Genomic DNA, 19,971 nt, shown 5'->3' with positions numbered 1-19,971 from the left:
AGGAGCTCCAGCTGGGAGTGCTGGCAGCTGAGAACACCGCTCCAGCGTAAGCTGTGCAGCGCTAGGCAACAGAGGGGCACACAGTCTCACAAAAAACCCCACACTACTGGGTAAAAACCTGATAAAAATCCATCCTGCTTGCATGCCACGTATACACACACCACCTCTACGGGACTGCAGGGGCTGCTTCTGGTTGTGTGCGATGAAGAATGTTGTCTTTCTTGATAAAAAGGTATTGTCTAGTGCCAGCCCTAGCCATGAGGTGACCCCTTAAGATGAACAGCCAAGGCACTCACCTGGTCCAAAAGATAAATGAACATTTCTAACAGCAGCCTAAAATAATGAAACACTTTATGTCTGTATTGTGAAATAACTATACTACTTATTTAATTTACACTTTTCAATCTCTGGCTGTCAAATACTTGAGCTATATCACATAATTCCAGCAAGGTAAAGTAGTGATGAAGAATTCATCCTTACAGGGATTTAAAGAACAAACAAACAAACAAACACCCCCAAAACCAGTTTCCCTCCCTTCCCGAAGCCTCCCAAATTCACACATACGCCCATATGCAGCTACAGCTCAGCTTGCTAAATTAGTTACATCTGCTCTGCTCGTTTGAAGCTGTTCCTGCAGGACTGCAGCGCTGAGCAGCACACGCAACTTGCGCATTTTGGTAAGCTGGTCAAAAACAGTTCACTTGGTAGTCTTGATATTTTCATGTCCCACCGTTCTCAGAATTTCAAATGCCAAGGAAGCAACAGCAACATCAGCGTGAGAGCTAGGAATTAAAAACAGTAACAACAGTAACATCTATTAGATGTCCTCATGAGTTCAAATTCCACATTTGCCTTTATCTATGCTGGAAAATTCTTAATAGCCATTAACTGCACTGTATACCCGCTTTTCTATTAAGCAGTAACATGCAATGAGCGATTCTGCCTTCTAGCAAAATCTTGTGTAAAAATGAATTTCAGCTCAAATTCACAGTACCTGCTACCTCACTCAATCTCTGTACAAAGAAGACACAATTTATCATGCCCCCCACGAAGCTACACACACGCACACTTCCAGCCTGGCAGAAAGGCATGTTCCCCCACACAGCCCTCTTCCCACAGCACTGCCCCACGCGGGGAGGCAGCTCCACTCTCACACTCGGACACTGCAAGAGGACCGACTGCCCCACCACACGCAGTTCTGCAGGTCTGAGGCTGAATGGTGGAGCTCTTGGCTTCCTCGAGATTGAATGGTGGAGCCCTTGGCTTCCTCACCTGTTTTTATTATACATATTTTGCCTGATTTTTCTTTCTGGAAACACATGTTTTTTCTAGCATTAGAACAGAGGCTCTAACAGATCACTGCTAGTCCACAGCAACAAGTCTTCAGCTCAGGAAGGTCACTGGTAGATCAATCTGCAACTTCCTCAGCTGCTTCTAATGACAAACACCTACCGGCACGCTGCGCTTTGGGGAGCGCAGAGCTAGCCAGGAAACTCAAATGATCAGTCCACACTATCTAAGCCAACGTCTTAATGAGCAGCAGTTTAAACCAGAAAATGTAGTTATCTGAAACAAATTCGTCTTCTGGCAACTGTCTTCACTGAAAAACAAATGGCTACGATCCCACATTTTCAAGCGTAGATTTGCTTCCACGTAGCTAGGAAGCAGATTGGGCTGGTTGTGTGTCACTCTGCACGCTGCCTGCCCTGGCCAGCTGAGGATGTACCGCCGAGGGAGCCTGGCAATCCGCGGCTGCGGCACGGCAGCAGGGGAGCACTGGCAGCAGCCTGCCCTCCAGCCTGCCCTCCAGCCTGCCCTCCAGCCTGCCCTCCAGCCCTCCAGCCTGCCCTCCAGCCTGCCCTCCAGCCCTCCAGCCTGCCCTCCAAGCCGTGCCCCTCTTGGCACCTGACTGCTTGGCTGGAACCCTCCTTCTGCCACACAGGCAGGGGAGAATATTAGAAGCCTGTCTGTAAGAGATGAGCAAAGCAAAAACATTCCTCAATCACTTCAACCCAGAGATAACGTGTGGGTGGAAGGGCCTGGGATCTTAGACTACTCAGAGGATGGCTTAGATCCAGGATCTCGGTTGCAGCCTTCTCTAAAACGTATTCTGTTCTGCTGGAGACAGAGAGGCTTCTTAAACCAGTTCAAAGCACAGACGAGGAGACCAAGTTTATTAGGTCATCAGGAATATTCTGGGAAAGATGCCACATAAGGGAATCTGGGGAGATGGCAGAATATCCGTAACCTCCACAAACAAAACAGCCATTCAGCCAAACCTGGTAAAGCTTGCTAACCCCAGGCTTCTCCTGCCTGCCCATTGCCAGTTTATTCGTGTCTGAGTCCATTACAGCCCCAAGATCCAGACGGAATCCCTTTCAGTTTCCTCTGGAGGCAAACAGATAGGGACATGTGTTCCCTAAATACGGGGAGGAGGGGAAATGAAATCTGTGAGCTGCCGGGGGCTCCCCTGTCGCTGCTGCAGTGCGGGAGCTCGGCACAGCAGAAGAACTTGGCTCACCCTCATGTATCAAAACACTTGTCACTGGCATCAGCTAGAATTTGGTCTACTGAGCATCTTGTGTCAAGTAAGAGCGAGTGCTGTGTATCTGGGGCTCTGTAGTATCTGGGTTTCTCAGTACAGAAATGTGGAGATAACAGACAATTACTGACAGTCAGAAAAGCAGGCTCAAAGACAGCGACTGAGCTGTCTAGTGCATCTAATGCTGAAATGCTACAAAACAGAGTGAAAGCTGGTTCTAAAAGAGGAAACCCCATCTTTTCCCACTGTCTTTTTCAGTGGCAGTGCCAGTGTCTCTCCTCGGGAGAGCTGACGTTTTATTTTAGTTAAATAATTTAATGTGTCATACAAAAACCTGTGAGTCAGCAGCTGAGTATGCAAGAAGGATGCAGACTGTTCTCAACAGGTTTGGTTAGTCCTCAGTGTGCATCTCCTTACGCTCACCGCATCCCAGCATCTCCTATGCACATCTGCCCACATCCCCCCTTCCTTCCTTCCTACACAGGGTACACCCTGCCATAATGTCAAGGAGCCGATTTCCCCAGACAGCTGACCCATACAAAGCCTGTGTTTGGGAGCATAAAGAGCACTGAAAAGATTGTCTTACCAGTTTTAAAAACTGATCTATAAACTACAATTTCTCTATGAATTTTAGTTCAACCGGGAATAAAATGAAGCTGAACGGACCACGGAAAGAGTGCAAAATTTGTTTTGAGGGGCAGAGAACAGTAAGTCATTAATTCGTATATCCAAGGGGAATTAGATGAGGGAAAGTCTACAGGAGATGAGCTGAGGTTTGGCCAACTTGTTGGTACTAGCACCTCTGTTCTTGAAAGGAGGCCACAGCATTCCTCTAAGTCTTGTGCCTTCTCAGAGAAGCCACAGGTATTCTTAAACAAAAGCAGTTCTGTTCTTCAGCTGCAAGTCATCAGCGTGCAAGTGCACCAAACACAATTACTTTAAAACAGGGCACAAATGTCACCTTGTGCACCTAGCCCGCTCCGCCAAGAGCTACTGACCAGTACCTGATTATAGAGACCAAGGGTTTGGAACAAAATGATACATTAAAAAAAACCACCAAAAAACCGACACGTGCACACACATTGAGCTGGACTGCAGCACACTGCGGCTCTCCGCAGCTGGGGATCAAAGCGTGACGACGACATGGCAGAAACGCCAGCAAGCTCGGAACAGAGGAGTTTGGAGGAGAGCAGTGCAGGGAGAGGGGCCAGGGACAGAAACCTGAGCAGCTTATACTACACAGAAGGCGTAGACTATTACAGACAAAAGAGGAGGTGAGTGCTCTCAGCCCTGGAAATTCCTGGAAGCCTGAGGGAACTCACCTGGCAGTTTGGGCCAGGCTCTCTAGAGTTTGGATAAGAGCATCGCCATCATTCTTCAGGCTCTCTGAGCACTTCTTGTTTGAAGTTACCTGGAACAAAAAGAAAGAACCGTTATCAAAGGCTTAGCAAGAAATTCCTCTCTGTCATTTTTCGTGGGGTAGGGGAGAGGGAAACAAGTTACAGCATTTATTACAACTGCAAATGGAATGTGACATTAAAGAGACCTAAGAGAAAGCCCCTTTTACTGAACAGGACTGAATTTTAGGCACAGACCATCTAAAATGTCTTGGCTTAATTAACAAGATTCATTCTTGTTCTGAGTCCCTGTATGTGTGCAAATTCACACATCACAGTCTGCCAATCCTGATTTCGTCCTTGTACCAATGCAAATACAAGCCCCATTTAGTCTGAATTCCAGGGAGATCTTGGGAAGGCAGCAATTTTCATTTCTCACTTCAGGGAAAAAATAAGCGAGCTTGCATCAGCCTTCAGATGAGGACGCGTGGGGTTTCTCTGAGAGGAGCCAGGTTAAAATCACTGTGGTGTTGGCGGCTGCACATTGAAATTTTTCTTGCCCCTCGTCAGTCATTAGGCATATTAACTGCACAGGACTGTCACCTACAGAGCAGGGGACTGAGTGACCAAAGCTATATGCCCTTTTGCGTCAAGTGAGCCCTGATTACAGCTGACATTGCTGCTGATGTGTTTTATCACACTGATATGTAATGACTTGTTTATTGTTTCTCCAGCCTTAAGTAGTCTAACTACACAGCTCCAAGTGGCTGCAAGTTTCCTGACCAGTTAAGCAGGTGAATGGGAAGGTCACAGGGGATGTGACATGAAGTTGCATGGCACTGTGGCACAAGCACACTGAATACTTGGCAGCTTGCTGAAGAAGCTCCTGTATCTCAAAACATCACTGAAAAAAAAGGCTTGCATGTCAGTTCCTGCTTGCAAAGGTAAATAAAACTTGGCGGAAGAGAAGGGAAAAGAGGAGTACCAGAGCAGCTGATTATTTTGATACTGGAGGGGTTAATGCTTGAAATAATGACTTCTAATCCCAAAAATTGGCAAGGACTTTTAAGCTGTAGCGTGCTGTGGCTGGCCCTATTTACCATCGATCAAGCATCTGGGCGATACACCTTCACATCTCCCTCTTAAATCACAAGAGAAGCTGTATTTACAGCTGCCATCCCACCATAATTTATCAGCAGTGATTCTGCAACAACAGTGTCACTACATCTATAATCATAACATCCTGTAGTTAAGCAGTAGCAGGGAACGAAGTAAACTAAAATGCATCCTGTGTGTTGGAAAAAAAGTGATGCCATTACCTGAGTACAAACCATTGGTAAATCCTGATTACAGGTCATTAAACCTTTTTACTCTCTTGAGGTTTATATCTGACCCTTTCAGCTGATGTTTCAGTAATCCACTCTTCTGTATTTATCACCCGTTAGACACAGAAGACGTTTCATAATCTGGCTTCTGAATGTGAGAACACCACCACATCTAACAGTAACAATACAGCTGCAATACAGGGCAAAAAGTGCTTTCACCATAAACGTTGCTTTCCGTTCCTAAAGAGTGCTCATGCCTCTGCCCAATGCCTCCCCGTAACCTGCAGCCCTGCAGCGCTCTGTGCTTGCTGCATTCACACCCCTTGTTTATCCTGCACACTTAAAAGAGCCAGAGGTCATGGGGGGAGGAAGGTCACTGGGACTGCATCATGCTTCATAAAGCTACCAGGTCAAATAAAGGTTACAGATATCTCTGATTCTAATACATTCTAACTCTTGAGTGCTGACATCTGTACAACTCTCTGAGCCTTCGTGCATTATACATAAACAGAACATTGAAAATATGCTGTTATAAGATCTGGTACCAATAAAAAGTTTTAATTCTAAAATGCTCAATTTCAAACAATAGCTTAGTCCAACTGAGTCACTGGGTCTGACTATACGCTTGCCTGTGTTGCAGCATGCCGTGTGTCATTATTAAGAATACATTTCTGTGGATACAATGCATTTGAATGGAAAGGCTTAAAACGGCTTTATACGCACAGCAATCGTGACAGACAGAAAGACGCATGAGATCATCTACCCCATCTCCCTATTATACTTCACTGTTCAGAGCAGCTCTCAGCCACAAAAGCAATAGGCTCCCGCGATACCTATCCATAGGGGCTACTCCCCTATCTAATAAAATGCTTCAATAAGATCCTTTCAGCACTAAAAATGGTACCAACAAGAGGGAAAGGATCAGGCTTTTAACGTCATGCGCAGCCTGCAGACTGTTTAAGTCTAAAACAAATTTAGGACACATCTTCTTGAGAGCCTCAGCTAACAGCTTCATACAAGCCAAGGGGTGCTGGTGAGGAACAGAACCCAGCGCCACCTGCATGGGGAGCTTGCACAGACAAAAACGTGGCTGTACGGGTTTCCGTGGGCAGCTGGGGTTTGCCCACCCACTCTCGATCACCAGCGTCCAGAAAACTGCTTTCTATCTACCCGCAGGCATCCACACCGCAGGCCTGGGAGAGGATGAACTGAGGCAGGAGGAAAGCTGCAGGCCGAACACAGGGCGAGCCCTGCCGCCGGCTGGACCCCAGCCACCCACGCTGTGCTGTCAGCACCCCCGGGCCCTTTGTATCAGTCTGCGTAGCAGATCTGGTCGCGCCCCAAGTGATCAGAAAGGTCTCTCCCACACAACAGATTACATCCTGCTTCACATAAAGCTCACGAGAAATATTGTCTGAAAGACACTTCACTTTCAAGGCCCAAGATAAAACTTTACCCATTTTTCTCATTTAAAAATTGTTTGGGTTTTGTCTTCATATTTCCTTCCCTAGATAAAAATTATGGCAGGACATAAACACATCAGTAACCAAAACTTTCAAAATTAATGTATTTTTCACTTTAGTTTGTTATCTTTTTCGTCTGCCCAACATTGCTGTGCCTTTTATCCGTACCAGCTCTAGTTCTCATTCACTTGGAATTTTAACAACTAGTTTCATGATCTCTGGTAATATTGCTATTCGTTAGGGCTGGCTACAACACATACTCAATGACATAATCAATAGCTATTTCTTTAATTAAAAACGTAATTAAATCTCAGTTTAGTTGTACACTAACTGCAATTTAAGAAGAATTTCAAAATTACTTTTCTTTATTAAGCCAAGAGCCATTCAGCAGTTTTCCTCACTTCAATTCTATTAAACAAGGATAAGCCATAAGGAATACCGTAACTGACACGTAAATATCAGTATTTCCTAAAATTTAGGAGAGCTGTTCAGGTATTATAGCGCTGCTAAAGGCAAGTGCAGGAAAAGATGTAATATAAAACATTCGCTGGAAGACTGTCTTCACTAATAAATTGAGGAATTTTGGATTCTTGGTCTAAGAAGTGATTTTTGCAATTCAAGTTTCAAGAAAGCATGGAAACTTAAGGGACGATTACTCTTCTTAAGGCTGGTTTCATAATACTGAACTGCTTTCTCTGATCAGTCATAATTCATTCTGTAATTTATGGCTGAGTTAAATGACCTTAGTAGTAAACTCCTCTTTCACCATTTTGAAAAGAAGTAAATTCTCCTGCTTTGTTGGGATTTCAAGTAAACTGTAAGCTTGATGACTGCGAAGTAAACTGGGAAACAATGCAAAATATTGACTAGGTATAAATAAGGAGCTTTCTATTTGAAACTGGTTTTGGTTGAAGAAAAGGCCTCAGGAGCATATTTAGCTGCACCTTCAAGTGTTATCAAATAGACAGCTGCTAGAGATGTTTACCATTTCCATGCTCAACGGATGCTTTTCCACAAGCCATCACTGTGCCTGCGATACAAAATACACAGACACAAGCAAGGCATTTCATAAATGCTCTTTCTCAGAAATTGGCTTTTTCTCTTTCCCAGACACACATATATTAACCTCATAAAGTGATGCTTCCTTACTTTTTCCTCAAAATTTAACACAATTAAGCTAATTACCTTTGCAGGATTAGTGAGCTCAAGTTCTTGCTCAACCTTACCAACACTGGCTGAGAGCAGCCAGATGAGTAACACGGGAGCAGCTGTGGGCTGGTTTATCAGAACCACCAGATACTTATAGGTCCAATGTTAGCATCAGTTGAATATAAACACATGCTGTGAATAAAGTATCACTTTTTTCCCAGCTGGAGGCTTTTCTGTGAATGGGAGTCGTATCTTCAGCTAGTCCTGCAGTAAAACCAATCAGCAACGTATTTTTTTCTGTGCATTAACTGGGACCCCATGTACGACATGAAATATACTTTAAAAAAATCAAGTTTTCAGAATAAAAAAAATTAAATAAACACACTCCTATTGCCCTCTAGACACTATTTCAAATAAAGTCTCCGTAGTAAATGCTGTCCCTGCAATTTTAAATGTGCACCTCAGACTTCTCACTCCTGCTTCCACCTTTGGCTGGCTGAAGGCACTGCCAGTAGGACACAGAGCCTTTCATCCCCACCCAAAGCTGCTGTTTCAAATGCCATCCGGGCTGGTGGTAACTGAAAGCTGATGGCTATTCACAGCTGCTTAGTGTGACCTTATTCCCACTTTTTAAGGAACAAATGTCACAAAACACACTGGTATCAAAAACATTGCTATAGCTGACATGAAAGCCCAGCAAGGAAGTCAATGGGACAGCAACTTCAGAAATGAGGCACAGCGCCTGGGCTGGAGGAGGAGAAAACCTTCCAGTGTTGTGGCCCATCTTACGACTTATCTCAGGACATTTAACGGTATTTTTCTTCCCAGGCTGCCAGCACTGAGCTATTCGCAAGCACTGCAGTAATCAAACAGAACATGTCACTTGGTTTGTCATTCACCACTCATGACAACATGGCCAGAAATATGCAGCCATTCCTCCTTCATGGGGAGCATGACACTGCAAACAGGGACACATTCTGGTGAGCGTCTATGTGAAATAAAACTAACAGACCCAGTGATTGTGCTCAGGCTTACTAAATATAAATATTTCTTTCATTACAAATCCCTCTCCAAGCATATACATTAAGCTGGCAGTGCCCAGAGGAGGTATAACAAATGGATCCATCACTTCCTATGACAGATCAAACAGATCTGTCACTTCTGCAGGTCTGCACGCTTAATTACTCTTAGAAAGGAACGTAGCACCACTTTCCGTAATGAAGGGCCAGAGCCAATAAAGCATTAGGAGCCCCTATTAAGCAGAGGCTGCAACAATTACATTTTAGGTGTCAGCCCCCAAAGAGGAACCCCAAGTTGAGACTGAGATATCTGCACGGTGCATAGGGAGCACATAGTTGCCAAAGGACACGGAAATCCGCATGTTGAGCATGAAGTTACCCGAATTCCCTCTCCTCTCTGGAGCTCGGACTGCTAACACAGCAAATGAAAACTCATAGTCCAGATAGCGGACACCACAACTCCAACCCTTTTCTCAGTGCCCCACAGCAGGCTACGGGCTCCTGTGCTCTCCTGTAGTCCTCTCCCCTTTCCTGGGCAGGTGAAGGTCACATTTTTGTTGCAGCAGCATGGTTTCCACTAGCCAGGAAGGTCTGGACCATTCCCATGCCATGAGTGCATAACGCCATGGCACAGGGGCTCGGCAGGGAGGCAAGAGGCAGCACGGCTCTCCAGGTCGGAGAAGTTAAGCACAAATTCCCAGTTTACCATGGGAGCACTTCAGGTAGTAAACCAATGTTATACCTGTGGCAGGAATTTTTTTTAAAAAAATAAAGCCAAACCAACTAAAACTGGCAAGAAAAATCCCAGATATAGACAATGGTCTTTTGTGAGGTGTTCAATCTGGCATTTATTAGACATGCTCTCAGCAGGTACATGGGATTGGAGCCTTCAATGCGCTAAGGTGCAACCAATCTGCAGGTTGTATAATGAAAATTGATGATTGCCAGGTTATGCAAGTATAGCAGGGGAACACCTGAGGACAGTGTGCATGCAGAGACACTGCATGCTCACTGGGACGGCCACAAGTTATTTTTGCTCTCCGTAATGTATGAGAGCTCATTCTAAAAGGGTAAAAACCTCCTTGGCATTCCCCTCCCCATCATAGCATGCTTCCTTGATACTCCTCTCTACACACGGTGCAGCCAGGGAGACAGACACAGAACGTGTATGTGGGAAGAACAAATCAAGTCGGACAAGTTATATTTACGTTACTAATGGCCAACTCATTTGAACAGGTCTGAGCAATGTTGCTGGACCATAAAAACAAGAAACGAAAGTTACAAAAGCATGAGTGTTCCAGGTGTGCTTTGGCAAGCATATTGCAGGCAGGGATTGCAGACACACAATTACAAAGACTTTGTGGCCTTCAGATCCTGCAAATACATGTGAAAACAAGCAGGTATCTGTGACAAAAAAAAAACCACCACCCTACATCAGACAGCTTAGCTCTGATTTTAGAGTTCAAAAATCTTTTTTTTCCCCTCTTTATGGAAAAAAATTCTTGTTCCACTGAAGTCAGCAGCAAACTCCTTTTGACTTTGATAAGGCCAAGATTTCATTTGACATGTTTTGTTTTCTTCTAATTTGTATGTGTGTGCAGGTTTATTCTGAGTTCAAAGCAATTTCCACCGGTAACTTGGAAACGTACCAGTTTCCCTGGCAGCCTGAGAGCCACGCTGTCTCGAGGACTGTTCACAGAGAGACAAGGAACGTCTCCCACACACTAGATAATGGTTAATTGATTTTGGACATTTCTTGACACCTTCCACTTTGAGACTATTCTCTGCCCTTCAGCGTATACACTACGCACACAAAGGCATCCTCTGTGATTGTTGTGAAGTTGTAAAATTACCAAATCTGAGGGGCATTGTCCTAAGCATAAGAGAAGGTTCGTAAAACCATGGGGTAATTATTGAACGGAAGGCCGCTCTCTGTCTTGTTTCATTACTTTTTATTCGTTTTTTTATTGTGAGAAGTGTTCCCAGCTCACTTTCAATACAAGATGTCTTTATAACCCAGAAAATACCCATTATTGCAGTTTACATCCTCTGTAACTACTTAGTTTAAAACATTTGACTTAACAGAACTGGATAGGGCAACCTCTTCTCGTCCATTAGAACCAGCTGTCCACAGCAACTCCATTAGCAAAAGCAAATGGCAGTCCTGTCTGGCTAAAGGTGTCTCAAAGGTGCTACAGGAGACTTCCACATAGTGTTGCCGTGTCGACAAGTTACACATGCTCATAAGCCAGCCCAACGTCAATACAACATTAAAAATAAACACTTGCCAACCTGTTGCTGGTGATCTCATGTGCAAACACAGGTTCATCTGTCATCTGCATGCCAACAACTCCCTGAGGTACCACTTCAGACTAGTTTCCACTCTGTCCAAATAATGATCCCAGCTGGCCTCAGACATCAGCTTTAGCAAAACAGGGCCACATACTGATCTTACACAAACCTTGCAAGCCCCTCAGATCCCTATTCCTGCAGCTCCCAGGCAGATGCCTGTCCTTAACCTTGCTGGATCTGATGAGACTACCACCTCCCACGTACACCTCAACCTTGTGGTCTCTTACAACTTCCCCCTTACAAAAGGAACAGGGAAATTCACTAGAATAATTTTTTATTACCACAGCAGGTCCAGTTTAAGCTCAGATCCTACATTTATGTTCCTTTAGGAGCTATTATAGAGGCTCCTGGTTGTCTTAGAGCAAAAACCCCTAAAAGCAGCTATGAACACACACCGAAACAACAGACAGTTTCTCTGCATATCCAGATCTCCCCTCAAGTTCATCATTCCCTGCATCTCTCACATTCAAGTATCCATCACAGTCACTTTCTCTTCATCAGCTTTTCTCCTAAAATAGCTTCTCACAGTAACTCCCAGTCCCTCTTAAATGTTGATCCCTGAGACTTTTTCCAGTGCTGCTGTCTTTTATGGCCTAATAATTCAACTCGTTTTTAAGATCCCTGAATTCCAGCATGTAATCCCTTATATCTCCCCATAAACCCACAAAACAGTCTGACTGCAAAGTGGGGGTTTTTTTGAGTTATAGCCAACTTTCACTGATAAGTTCCATGGGTTAGTGATGGCCGCCTTTTCTTTTCACGTACTTGTTTTTTTCATGTTCACCTAGTACAGCTGAACCTAGATGTTTCACTGACATATTTCATGCTATGACAATTCAAACAATTTCAAATATTTATACACTTGTAAGGGTAAGAATCACTACCACAGATAACTCATCTTCTCACTATTAGGAAAACCAGTGACACCCAGAACATATTGGAAAGTGTTGACCTTTAAATGGCAATTACCATACAAGAGAAATATGCAAGCAACCAAGCAATTACCAATTTCAGAAATACTTCTATATCTAAGGACACAAACCCTCGAGCAGCCATGCCTGTGATGCTCAGGTGAACTGGCCAGACCCCTACAAACTGTCAAGAAGTTGCAGTTTACTGAAGAATTTGATTTTTAATGCATACAGCCTCCAAAAAGTAATACCTCCAACTTGACATTGTCCCTTGTCCTGCTTTGAAACGCTTCTCATACGGAAAAGACTACTGTGCCTTGACAAAGGCAGAGCGATGTGAACAGATGCTGTCAAAGTTGTCATTACACAGATCTAGCAGTGCAATTCAAGTCTGATCTAGTATGCAAAATCCCTAGCTTCCCCTGAGCCAAACCTTTATATGGCATTGATTAACTTTCATGGAGGATGAAACAAAATTGGCAAGCTCAAGCTCACACTGGTCAGAATCTGGACTCGAACACAGGACTTCAACAACTAAAAATCTGTACAATTTGACTTAATGTGTTATATTTACCATTCCAAAAAAAAGCAGGAAAATAATGAGTTAAATTAAAAACTAACACAGATTATAAAAAATACAGACTTAGAAAATAAAAAGAGTAGCAAAATCTTGTTAGAAAATCATTATGATTTACCATTTTGAGCTAAATATCAAAGCACTAGACATTAGTTCCTTTGTAGCCCCTATAGACTTGGTTTATGTGAACACTTAAAGCTTGGGCATAGAACCCTTGAGGTTCTCCTTAAATACCAAACACGGATAGTATTTTATATACTGAAAAAAACCCAACAAAGCAAAACAAAAGCTCTGAAGATTTTTTATTAGGGGAAAAAGCATCATTATATGTATGCTTTATGTAAAAAGCAACTAGAAATGTAAATGACTGAACAGGGATATAAGTCTATAAAACACCAATTTCTGAGCAGAATTATGCTTTATGTAATGGTCCAATTTCCATAAAATTGTAAAAACTGTCATAAAAACAAATGGACTTCTGAAATCCATGCTTGCTCATTGTCATGTGACAGATGGCTCTGCCTGGCTGGCAGAGAGCAAACAGCTACCTAGTTGGTCCTCACTGACCTCGTAGAGAATCATTTTGGTCTATTCACATTTTTTTTTTAACAAGCCCAGTTGCATTTAAGTATCTTTACTGCAGCTAGTAAGTCATACATGTGCAATTACAGAGAGGAGGTCAAAAGGAAGTAACAGTGATGAGCCCAACAGATGACACAGCTAGGCAATCTCAACAGTATTGCACTATGTAAAATTACAGTGCACTGAAACACCAAATGAGTCTGGCAATCCTTCTGTGCCCACAGAAACAATGAATTAGGACTCCATAATGAAAACAACAGCGATAGTCACTGGGAATTACACTGGCCTTGAATCATGAATCGAATAAACAGGTTGCGGGTTTCAGAACTGCCAGTTTCACTGTACAACCTGAAGCAAAACATCTGTCCATGCAAAAAGAGAGCGTACTTCTCATCGTTGACCATGACAGTATTACTTTTCAGACAGCTCCTGTTATCTATTAATAATCACACTGGGCCTTCCAGTACCCAAATACCAGAAATACCAGAACAGCGCTAATCAGTGTGTGGGGTGTCTCAAAAAGCAAACACGTTCCAAGCAAGGGGGAAAGTGACTTCCCCCAGGAACACCGTCCGCAGCACGGCAGCCACTGCAACAAAGACTCTTCATTCTTGCTGCTCTCTGAAATCACGAGCAGGTCCCATATTTGATTCTACACCCCCGCCAGTGTCATTACAGAGCAGCCATTGCAGACTGACCGAATACTTCAATGTCAGTTGTGAAAACCACCATCAACCAAAACCTCAACCCAAAACTGCACTTAACACAGACGCACATATACTTCCAGACTTGCACTACTTATTCCAAATAAACGTAAGATGTAGTGTAGAATGAATTAGGCCAAGTTGCAAGTCAGTGTTCCCAGTTACTTCAGAGGTCCCCCCTCCTCACTGCATCTCACACTGTAGATAACCACAAGCAGTCAGTACGTTCATGTTTTGTTTTTTGTCAGCACTTGCCGTTGCATTAAGTTGTGCTTGGACTCCACATGCTTCACCCTTTATGAGCCCTGCTATTTTAGTGACATCAAGAAACTAGTGATTTGGTGATTTCATATCGATTCTCCTCTCCCTACCACAACTCCCTACCACAACCCACACTTGGCTGACTTCCAGAGTTTCATCAGCGACTGGCAGGAACAAGTTCCCGATTAGCTTTCTCATGCTTTTATCAATCCACTGAGTTCTAGCTCCTGGCAGCTTGTGCATAAGAGAAACTCTTGTATCTGTCCCCAGCATAATACCATTTTACTGTTCTTTATAATAGTATTTCAAAATACAGGTGAATATAAACACTGAGGAGTTTCTTTGCTGCAACTACAAACCCAAACAGGCTCTAAGACAAGGTTAAATAATTTACAGCAGAAACTTGCAAAGAGAAGACAAGTCACCTTTTTCTCTCAATACAGTGCTGTACAGTCATCTTCATCTTTTCTTATCAGCTGCCATTTCCAACACATGCTAGAATTGCTCTTATTATGCTAGGGAGCAAAAAGGATCAAGCTCTTCAACCTGGCAGTCTTCTATCAACAATAAAAGAAAAAGATACAAAGACTGCAAGACCAACACGATGTCAGTAACTAGTGATATGAACTGCAAAGTATTGCTTTACTGTTAATAAAGGGAAGACCAAGGCTCATTTTATTTAAGGATAAACTCAAATAGCCGGTAACTCATCCCTGACAGTATAAAAAGAAGGGCAACACATGACAACTCCGCTCAATCCTTTGTGGCAGATGGAGTGAGGGGAATGAGACTAGCTGTCTGTGTGGGTGACGGGCACAGGAAGGACAACTTTGTCCTATGTGACTGCCAAGTGGTTCACCAAAGTGGGATAAGGCAGGGAGGAATATATCAGAGTGCCAAGAAAGGAAAGTAGAAGTTACAAAATACCTGCTTAAACTGTTCATCCTCTCCACGTTGAAGGCTGTGTCTGGCACTGCTACCACAGATACTCCAGCTTATCTTTTCTATTGCATAGCTAAAAACATTTTAGCTAAATTAAAATAATGCAATTAAGTAAAGAGTCAAACAATCACAAGTACTTGAGTTAAAGCAGTTTAAGAAATTACCAGCCACTTAGCTAGAATGTGAAACCTATGTATGTATGTATGCACGCACAAAATACCAGTGTTAAGTGGGCTGGCTTGAACCATGGCTGTTGGTGATTTACGCTGGTGTATTCTACTCCGTGCTGTAGAAAGACTGGGGTGCCCATACAGTCAGCTGTGTTATCTCAGGCAAGCCAGTATTAATTACCAACTGAGCAGGCAGCAGCTCCCTTAACTCCTTTGCCTTGATGGCACCATGACGGATGTCCTCATTTTAAAAGCTTGCTAAATGTTAAAATCCCAAGCAAGAAACTGCTATCAACAGAGAAAAGATGCTAGCACCATTATTTTTAATGCATCCTTCTTTTTACAAAACACATTAGATTTGAGATTAGTTATGCTGTCCACGGTGGTTTTCTTGGGTTTAGTTGCCATGTTTGTTTTTTTTAAAAAAAATACAGAATAATCACTGCCCCAGCTGTCTGCTCCATTTTGTTGCCAGGGGTTCCTGTCCCCAAAGCAGGAATGGGAGAATAAGATCCTTGTTTATACCTCTCTTGCTGTGGTTCACAACCTGCCCTATTAGCTTGAACAGCTGATGAAGGTGGGCCTGCGCTAACGGCTGGGCGAGCCAGGACAGCGGAGCGGAGGAGGCAGTGGCTCAGGCAGGGCAGCAGAGCCCAGACCCCACTGCAGCCAGCAGCTCAGAGCCTCAAGCATGAGCTCACAGACCTTTGTCATTAAAAGGTGGAGATAAGGAGGTGGAGAGCTGAAAAGATAAAACTTTCAGCGAAGCAATAAGTCCACGACAAAGGGAGAGTTTGTCCTGTAAACAGGCTGAATTCCCAACGAAGAAATCCTTTCTCCCTATAGGAAGTAAACAGTTTAATTTGGATAGGAGAACATTCTCTGGAAGACAAACGGGCTGTTCCTCTTTGTAACTGCAACACAGCAGAGATTGACCTTTGCATCCTCATTTTGATGCTTATCTTGAACAAACAGCCTAGAAGTCAATGTCTACTGAGAAAAAATTAGGGAAGAGAGTTTTCTCTAAAAGTGCAGAGCAAGTCCTAGGGAAAATTTTAATAAATATGAGTTCGGCTGCTGTGGCTGAATGTTAACCAGCTTCGTGATGCGGTGTTTGTCTGGCCATGCAATGCTTGCTGAGACAAGTTACACTTCAATGTTGAATTATACGACTAAGTCTTTTGGGGCGAAAGCAATCCTTGGTAGCTTCTGTCATCTCAAAATACGTTATATTTCAGCATCAGCAGAAGAACAAACATTTTCTTATTTTATACATGCCTCAGCTTTTTGCTTTTCTCTCATGGCTGAATTTAGTGTTCAAGGAATGGATAGCACTGAGTAAAGGCAATCCTAACGAACTTCGCCAGTGCAGACTGGGCAGCGAACCTTACACCCGGCTCACAGCACTGCCACTCCTGCAGCCTTGGCTTCAGCTGAATAGACATCATATCGAACCGTGTACAAAACGGCTACTGACAACCCAGCTTTCAGCTGTGACCTAATCAGAATGTGAACTGGGTATGTTTTCCTCTCATTTTCTTTTTGACTATGGGAATAAAATTATAAGCTACTATTATCATATGTTAATATTCATCATTAATGTGCACAGGCTACAAATAAAGCACTTTTAACTTAATAAAGCAGTTTCTCTTAGAGGTTTCAAGTTAAAACTCTTCAGACATTTTTGCTGATGCGCAGCTAATTACATCATTGTTTTGCATTTGCTATTGCACAACTACCTTGAACAAGGTGTGCCTTAAAATTAGATGTTGCCGTCTATACACTTAACCTGATTAGGTCAATAATTTAAATATTAACATAGTTATAGAAATGAAAGCAGACAGATTCTTACTAAACAAGAAGTCATTCTATATCTTTACACTGTATTCTTTTAAAAACACAGGACTTCATGTTTTCAGATGCAGAATAAGCATCTGGATGCCTGCCACAAGATACTGCCTTTTGCTCCTATACCCACCGTGGCTGTCAATCTTGTAACTCTGTCCTCCAGGACAAGGTAACTGAGTCACAGTGCAAATTTAATCACGTCACAACATAAAGCTGATGCGATGATCTCATTACTGTTCCAGGAAAAGGAATACTCAATTCCTGTTTACACCAGCAAATCTAGCTTTCAGCAAAGACACCTACGAAGGCCCTGACCACCACATAACAGAGAGAACAAGTAACACCAGTGGCACCCCATTAAGGAAACTATTACCATAAGGGAGATAGTGACACTGACACTCAGTGCTTTATCAGAGGATTTTTGAATTTTAAAGGAGATTTGAAGCTTAACCAAATCTATGATCCTTTTTGGTGAGGTTAGGGTACCTGGAAGTTACCTTTATGTCAGGTTAAAAATAATCTTGTACATTAAAGAAGAGATTTATTGCACTATTTCAAGCACTCGACCCAATCTAAATTGGCTGGGAGGTTCATTTTGAAGCTCTTCACCTTTTTTTTTTTTAATATTGTATTTGAGTTACATTCTAGCGTAGTATCAGACATGCAGAAACAAAATCTAAAATTACTAAATCTGACTTAAAAAGAATACCTGTCTGATCAAAGCCTCTAGCTCACCTGTGTTGGTGGGTTTTTTTGTTTGGGTTTGTTTGGGGGTTTTTTTGTTTTGCTTTGGTTTTGTTGGGTTTTTTTTACAACTAACTAGCAGGAAAAGTCTTATCTTGTAAGAGTTGCACTTAAAACTGATTGCTCATAAAGATATGAAGAATGATTGGGATTATCATTCTAAAACAGCACCCAGGGGAACTGGGTGGATCAAGGGATTGCTAATGAGATAGAGTTTTTCATATCTAACTGCTATTTAAAATCAATCCAAGACAAAGATCCCCCAACTGGTGGACATCTGATGATCTTGTAAGAAATGATGTTCTCACTCTATTCTTAGAAGAAACATGCCTTTAGAGCACTGAACTGCCAGAAAAATTGGCACTCTTTGCAGTGAAACCAAGGAATGAATTGACAATGAAACCATTTAACTTTTATCCCTCGATACAGTGATATAAAACAAGGCTTTGGCTTTCTGGATCGGGTTTAGATCACAATTACTTTCCTTAGCCTGCTCAAAATAAGAGTTTCAGCCTCTAAGACTACTACAGTAAACCTAAATGAAGCATTTTCCTAAGATAAAAACTACTGTTCAAGTTCCAGAGTAGCTATACTGGGCTTTAATGACATAATTTAAAGGGCAGTGGTACATGTTAATGAGTGATGCAGACAGCTTTCTATTATGCTTTTCTGCAGGAGCAGTCATTATCACATGTCAGTTGCTTAGAACACAGCACTTACTAAGTCCTCCCTCTTATTTAATAAAAGCAAATTAATAATTTCCAATCATTTATGTACTCAGTGAATTTAGACCCTAGTTTCACTCATAAATTACAGTAAAGGTATCATTTCAATTAACTTAGTCATAGCTGTTCTACAGGTGTTTTGTTTGTTTGAACATATTTCAGTCTATGAACTATGTGCAACTCTTATTGCTGTGATTCTTGATTTACTAATGGGATTTGTGACAGATCAACTGTATGACACACTGCTGTTTCTCTTTGCTGACTACCGGGTAGACGAGAGTCCACCTCCTAGGCCTAAAGCTCTTTGCTCTCAGCACATGGCATGTCTATCTATCTCGAGCGGCTACTGTGCAAACCAAACCCATAGACAGTACAAGGAGATGGGCTGACCTTGCCTGCATATGAATCAGTGGGCTGGGCACACACTAATTGCCACCGCAGGAGCAGAGCCTGTTCCCCTTACTCAGCCCTCTTCCCTCTTTCCTTCCTCCCAAGGAGTACTCCTTCCACCCCATAACCCAAGTCCCTTCTCCCTGCAGGAACCTCCCTCATAACCCCATGGCAATAACCGCCCATGCACAGGAGGGGAACCCACCAGAGCTACCAGAGCAAGACCCCGTCGTGTGCTGGTGGCACTGCATGGAACAGGGGAGGTTAGAGGAGCTCTTTGTTGTGTCTTTCAAAGGATCCCTCTACTGAGTTCATTGCTTTACCAGGGAAAACCAGCTTCTTCCTGTGCTAGGTCCCAAGGCAAATCCAGAGAGATTGCCCGATAGACCAGGAAGAAGGAATTTGGTACCTTTAAATAACAGAAGGTGTTGACCACCCACAGATGTTTCCTTCCCTCCATGGCACCATCAAAAAGCTCCTGTAGGTTCTAAGATGCCCCCTTACAGCAGGCATGCACAGGTGGCCAAAGCCACCAAATACAAGACAGGTTCCTTAGCAGGGGTGAAGAGGAACACCATAATGTGGAAAAGGGCACCTTGAGAGAAGATACCTTTTCTTCTCCTGCTAATCCTTTCTTACTCTCTTCCCCTTGTGCACTGCCTCCTGGATCCTGCTCACTCCAAACCCAGTTTTGCTAGCTACCCCTCCACAGACACCCATGAGCAGGTGCTGGAAATTTGTCCTAGGGGACAAAACCACAGGGCTCCTTCACATTGTTAGGGGAGGTTACTGATGCATCCACAGCCGCATCTCCCAAGGCAGCCTGTGTGTAGAGACAGTCATGTGAAGGAGTAATACCACCATCATCAGACCTCTCACAGAGTCCTTGAGGAAGCCTTGGATATGGTCCTCTGGTTGGCAGGAAGGAAG

The 19,971-nt window shown here is 43.1% G+C and overlaps 1 protein-coding gene across 2 annotated transcripts in view; it reads right to left on the bottom strand.

Annotated features, from left to right (window-relative positions):
• Window positions 1–362: 362 nt before the first annotated feature.
• ULK4 (unc-51 like kinase 4) overlaps window positions 363–19,971 on the bottom strand; it is a 249,721-nt gene continuing 230,112 nt past the window's right edge. For both annotated transcript variants that reach the window (XM_056334570.1, XM_056334571.1), the window contains exons 36-37: window positions 3,865–3,953; window positions 363–782 (exon numbers count right to left, since the gene is read on the bottom strand). In XM_056334570.1, the coding sequence (XP_056190545.1) occupies window positions 698–782; window positions 3,865–3,953 (174 nt within the window). In that variant the 3' untranslated portion in view covers window positions 363–697. The remainder of the gene's footprint in view (window positions 783–3,864; window positions 3,954–19,971) is intronic.

This window comes from Falco biarmicus, chromosome 4 (assembly GCF_023638135.1).
Source record: "Falco biarmicus isolate bFalBia1 chromosome 4, bFalBia1.pri, whole genome shotgun sequence".
Classification (NCBI taxonomy): Eukaryota; Metazoa; Chordata; class Aves; order Falconiformes; family Falconidae; genus Falco; species Falco biarmicus.
Note: the sequence above shows the minus strand (reverse complement) of the source record. Positions and strands in the feature narration are given on the sequence as shown.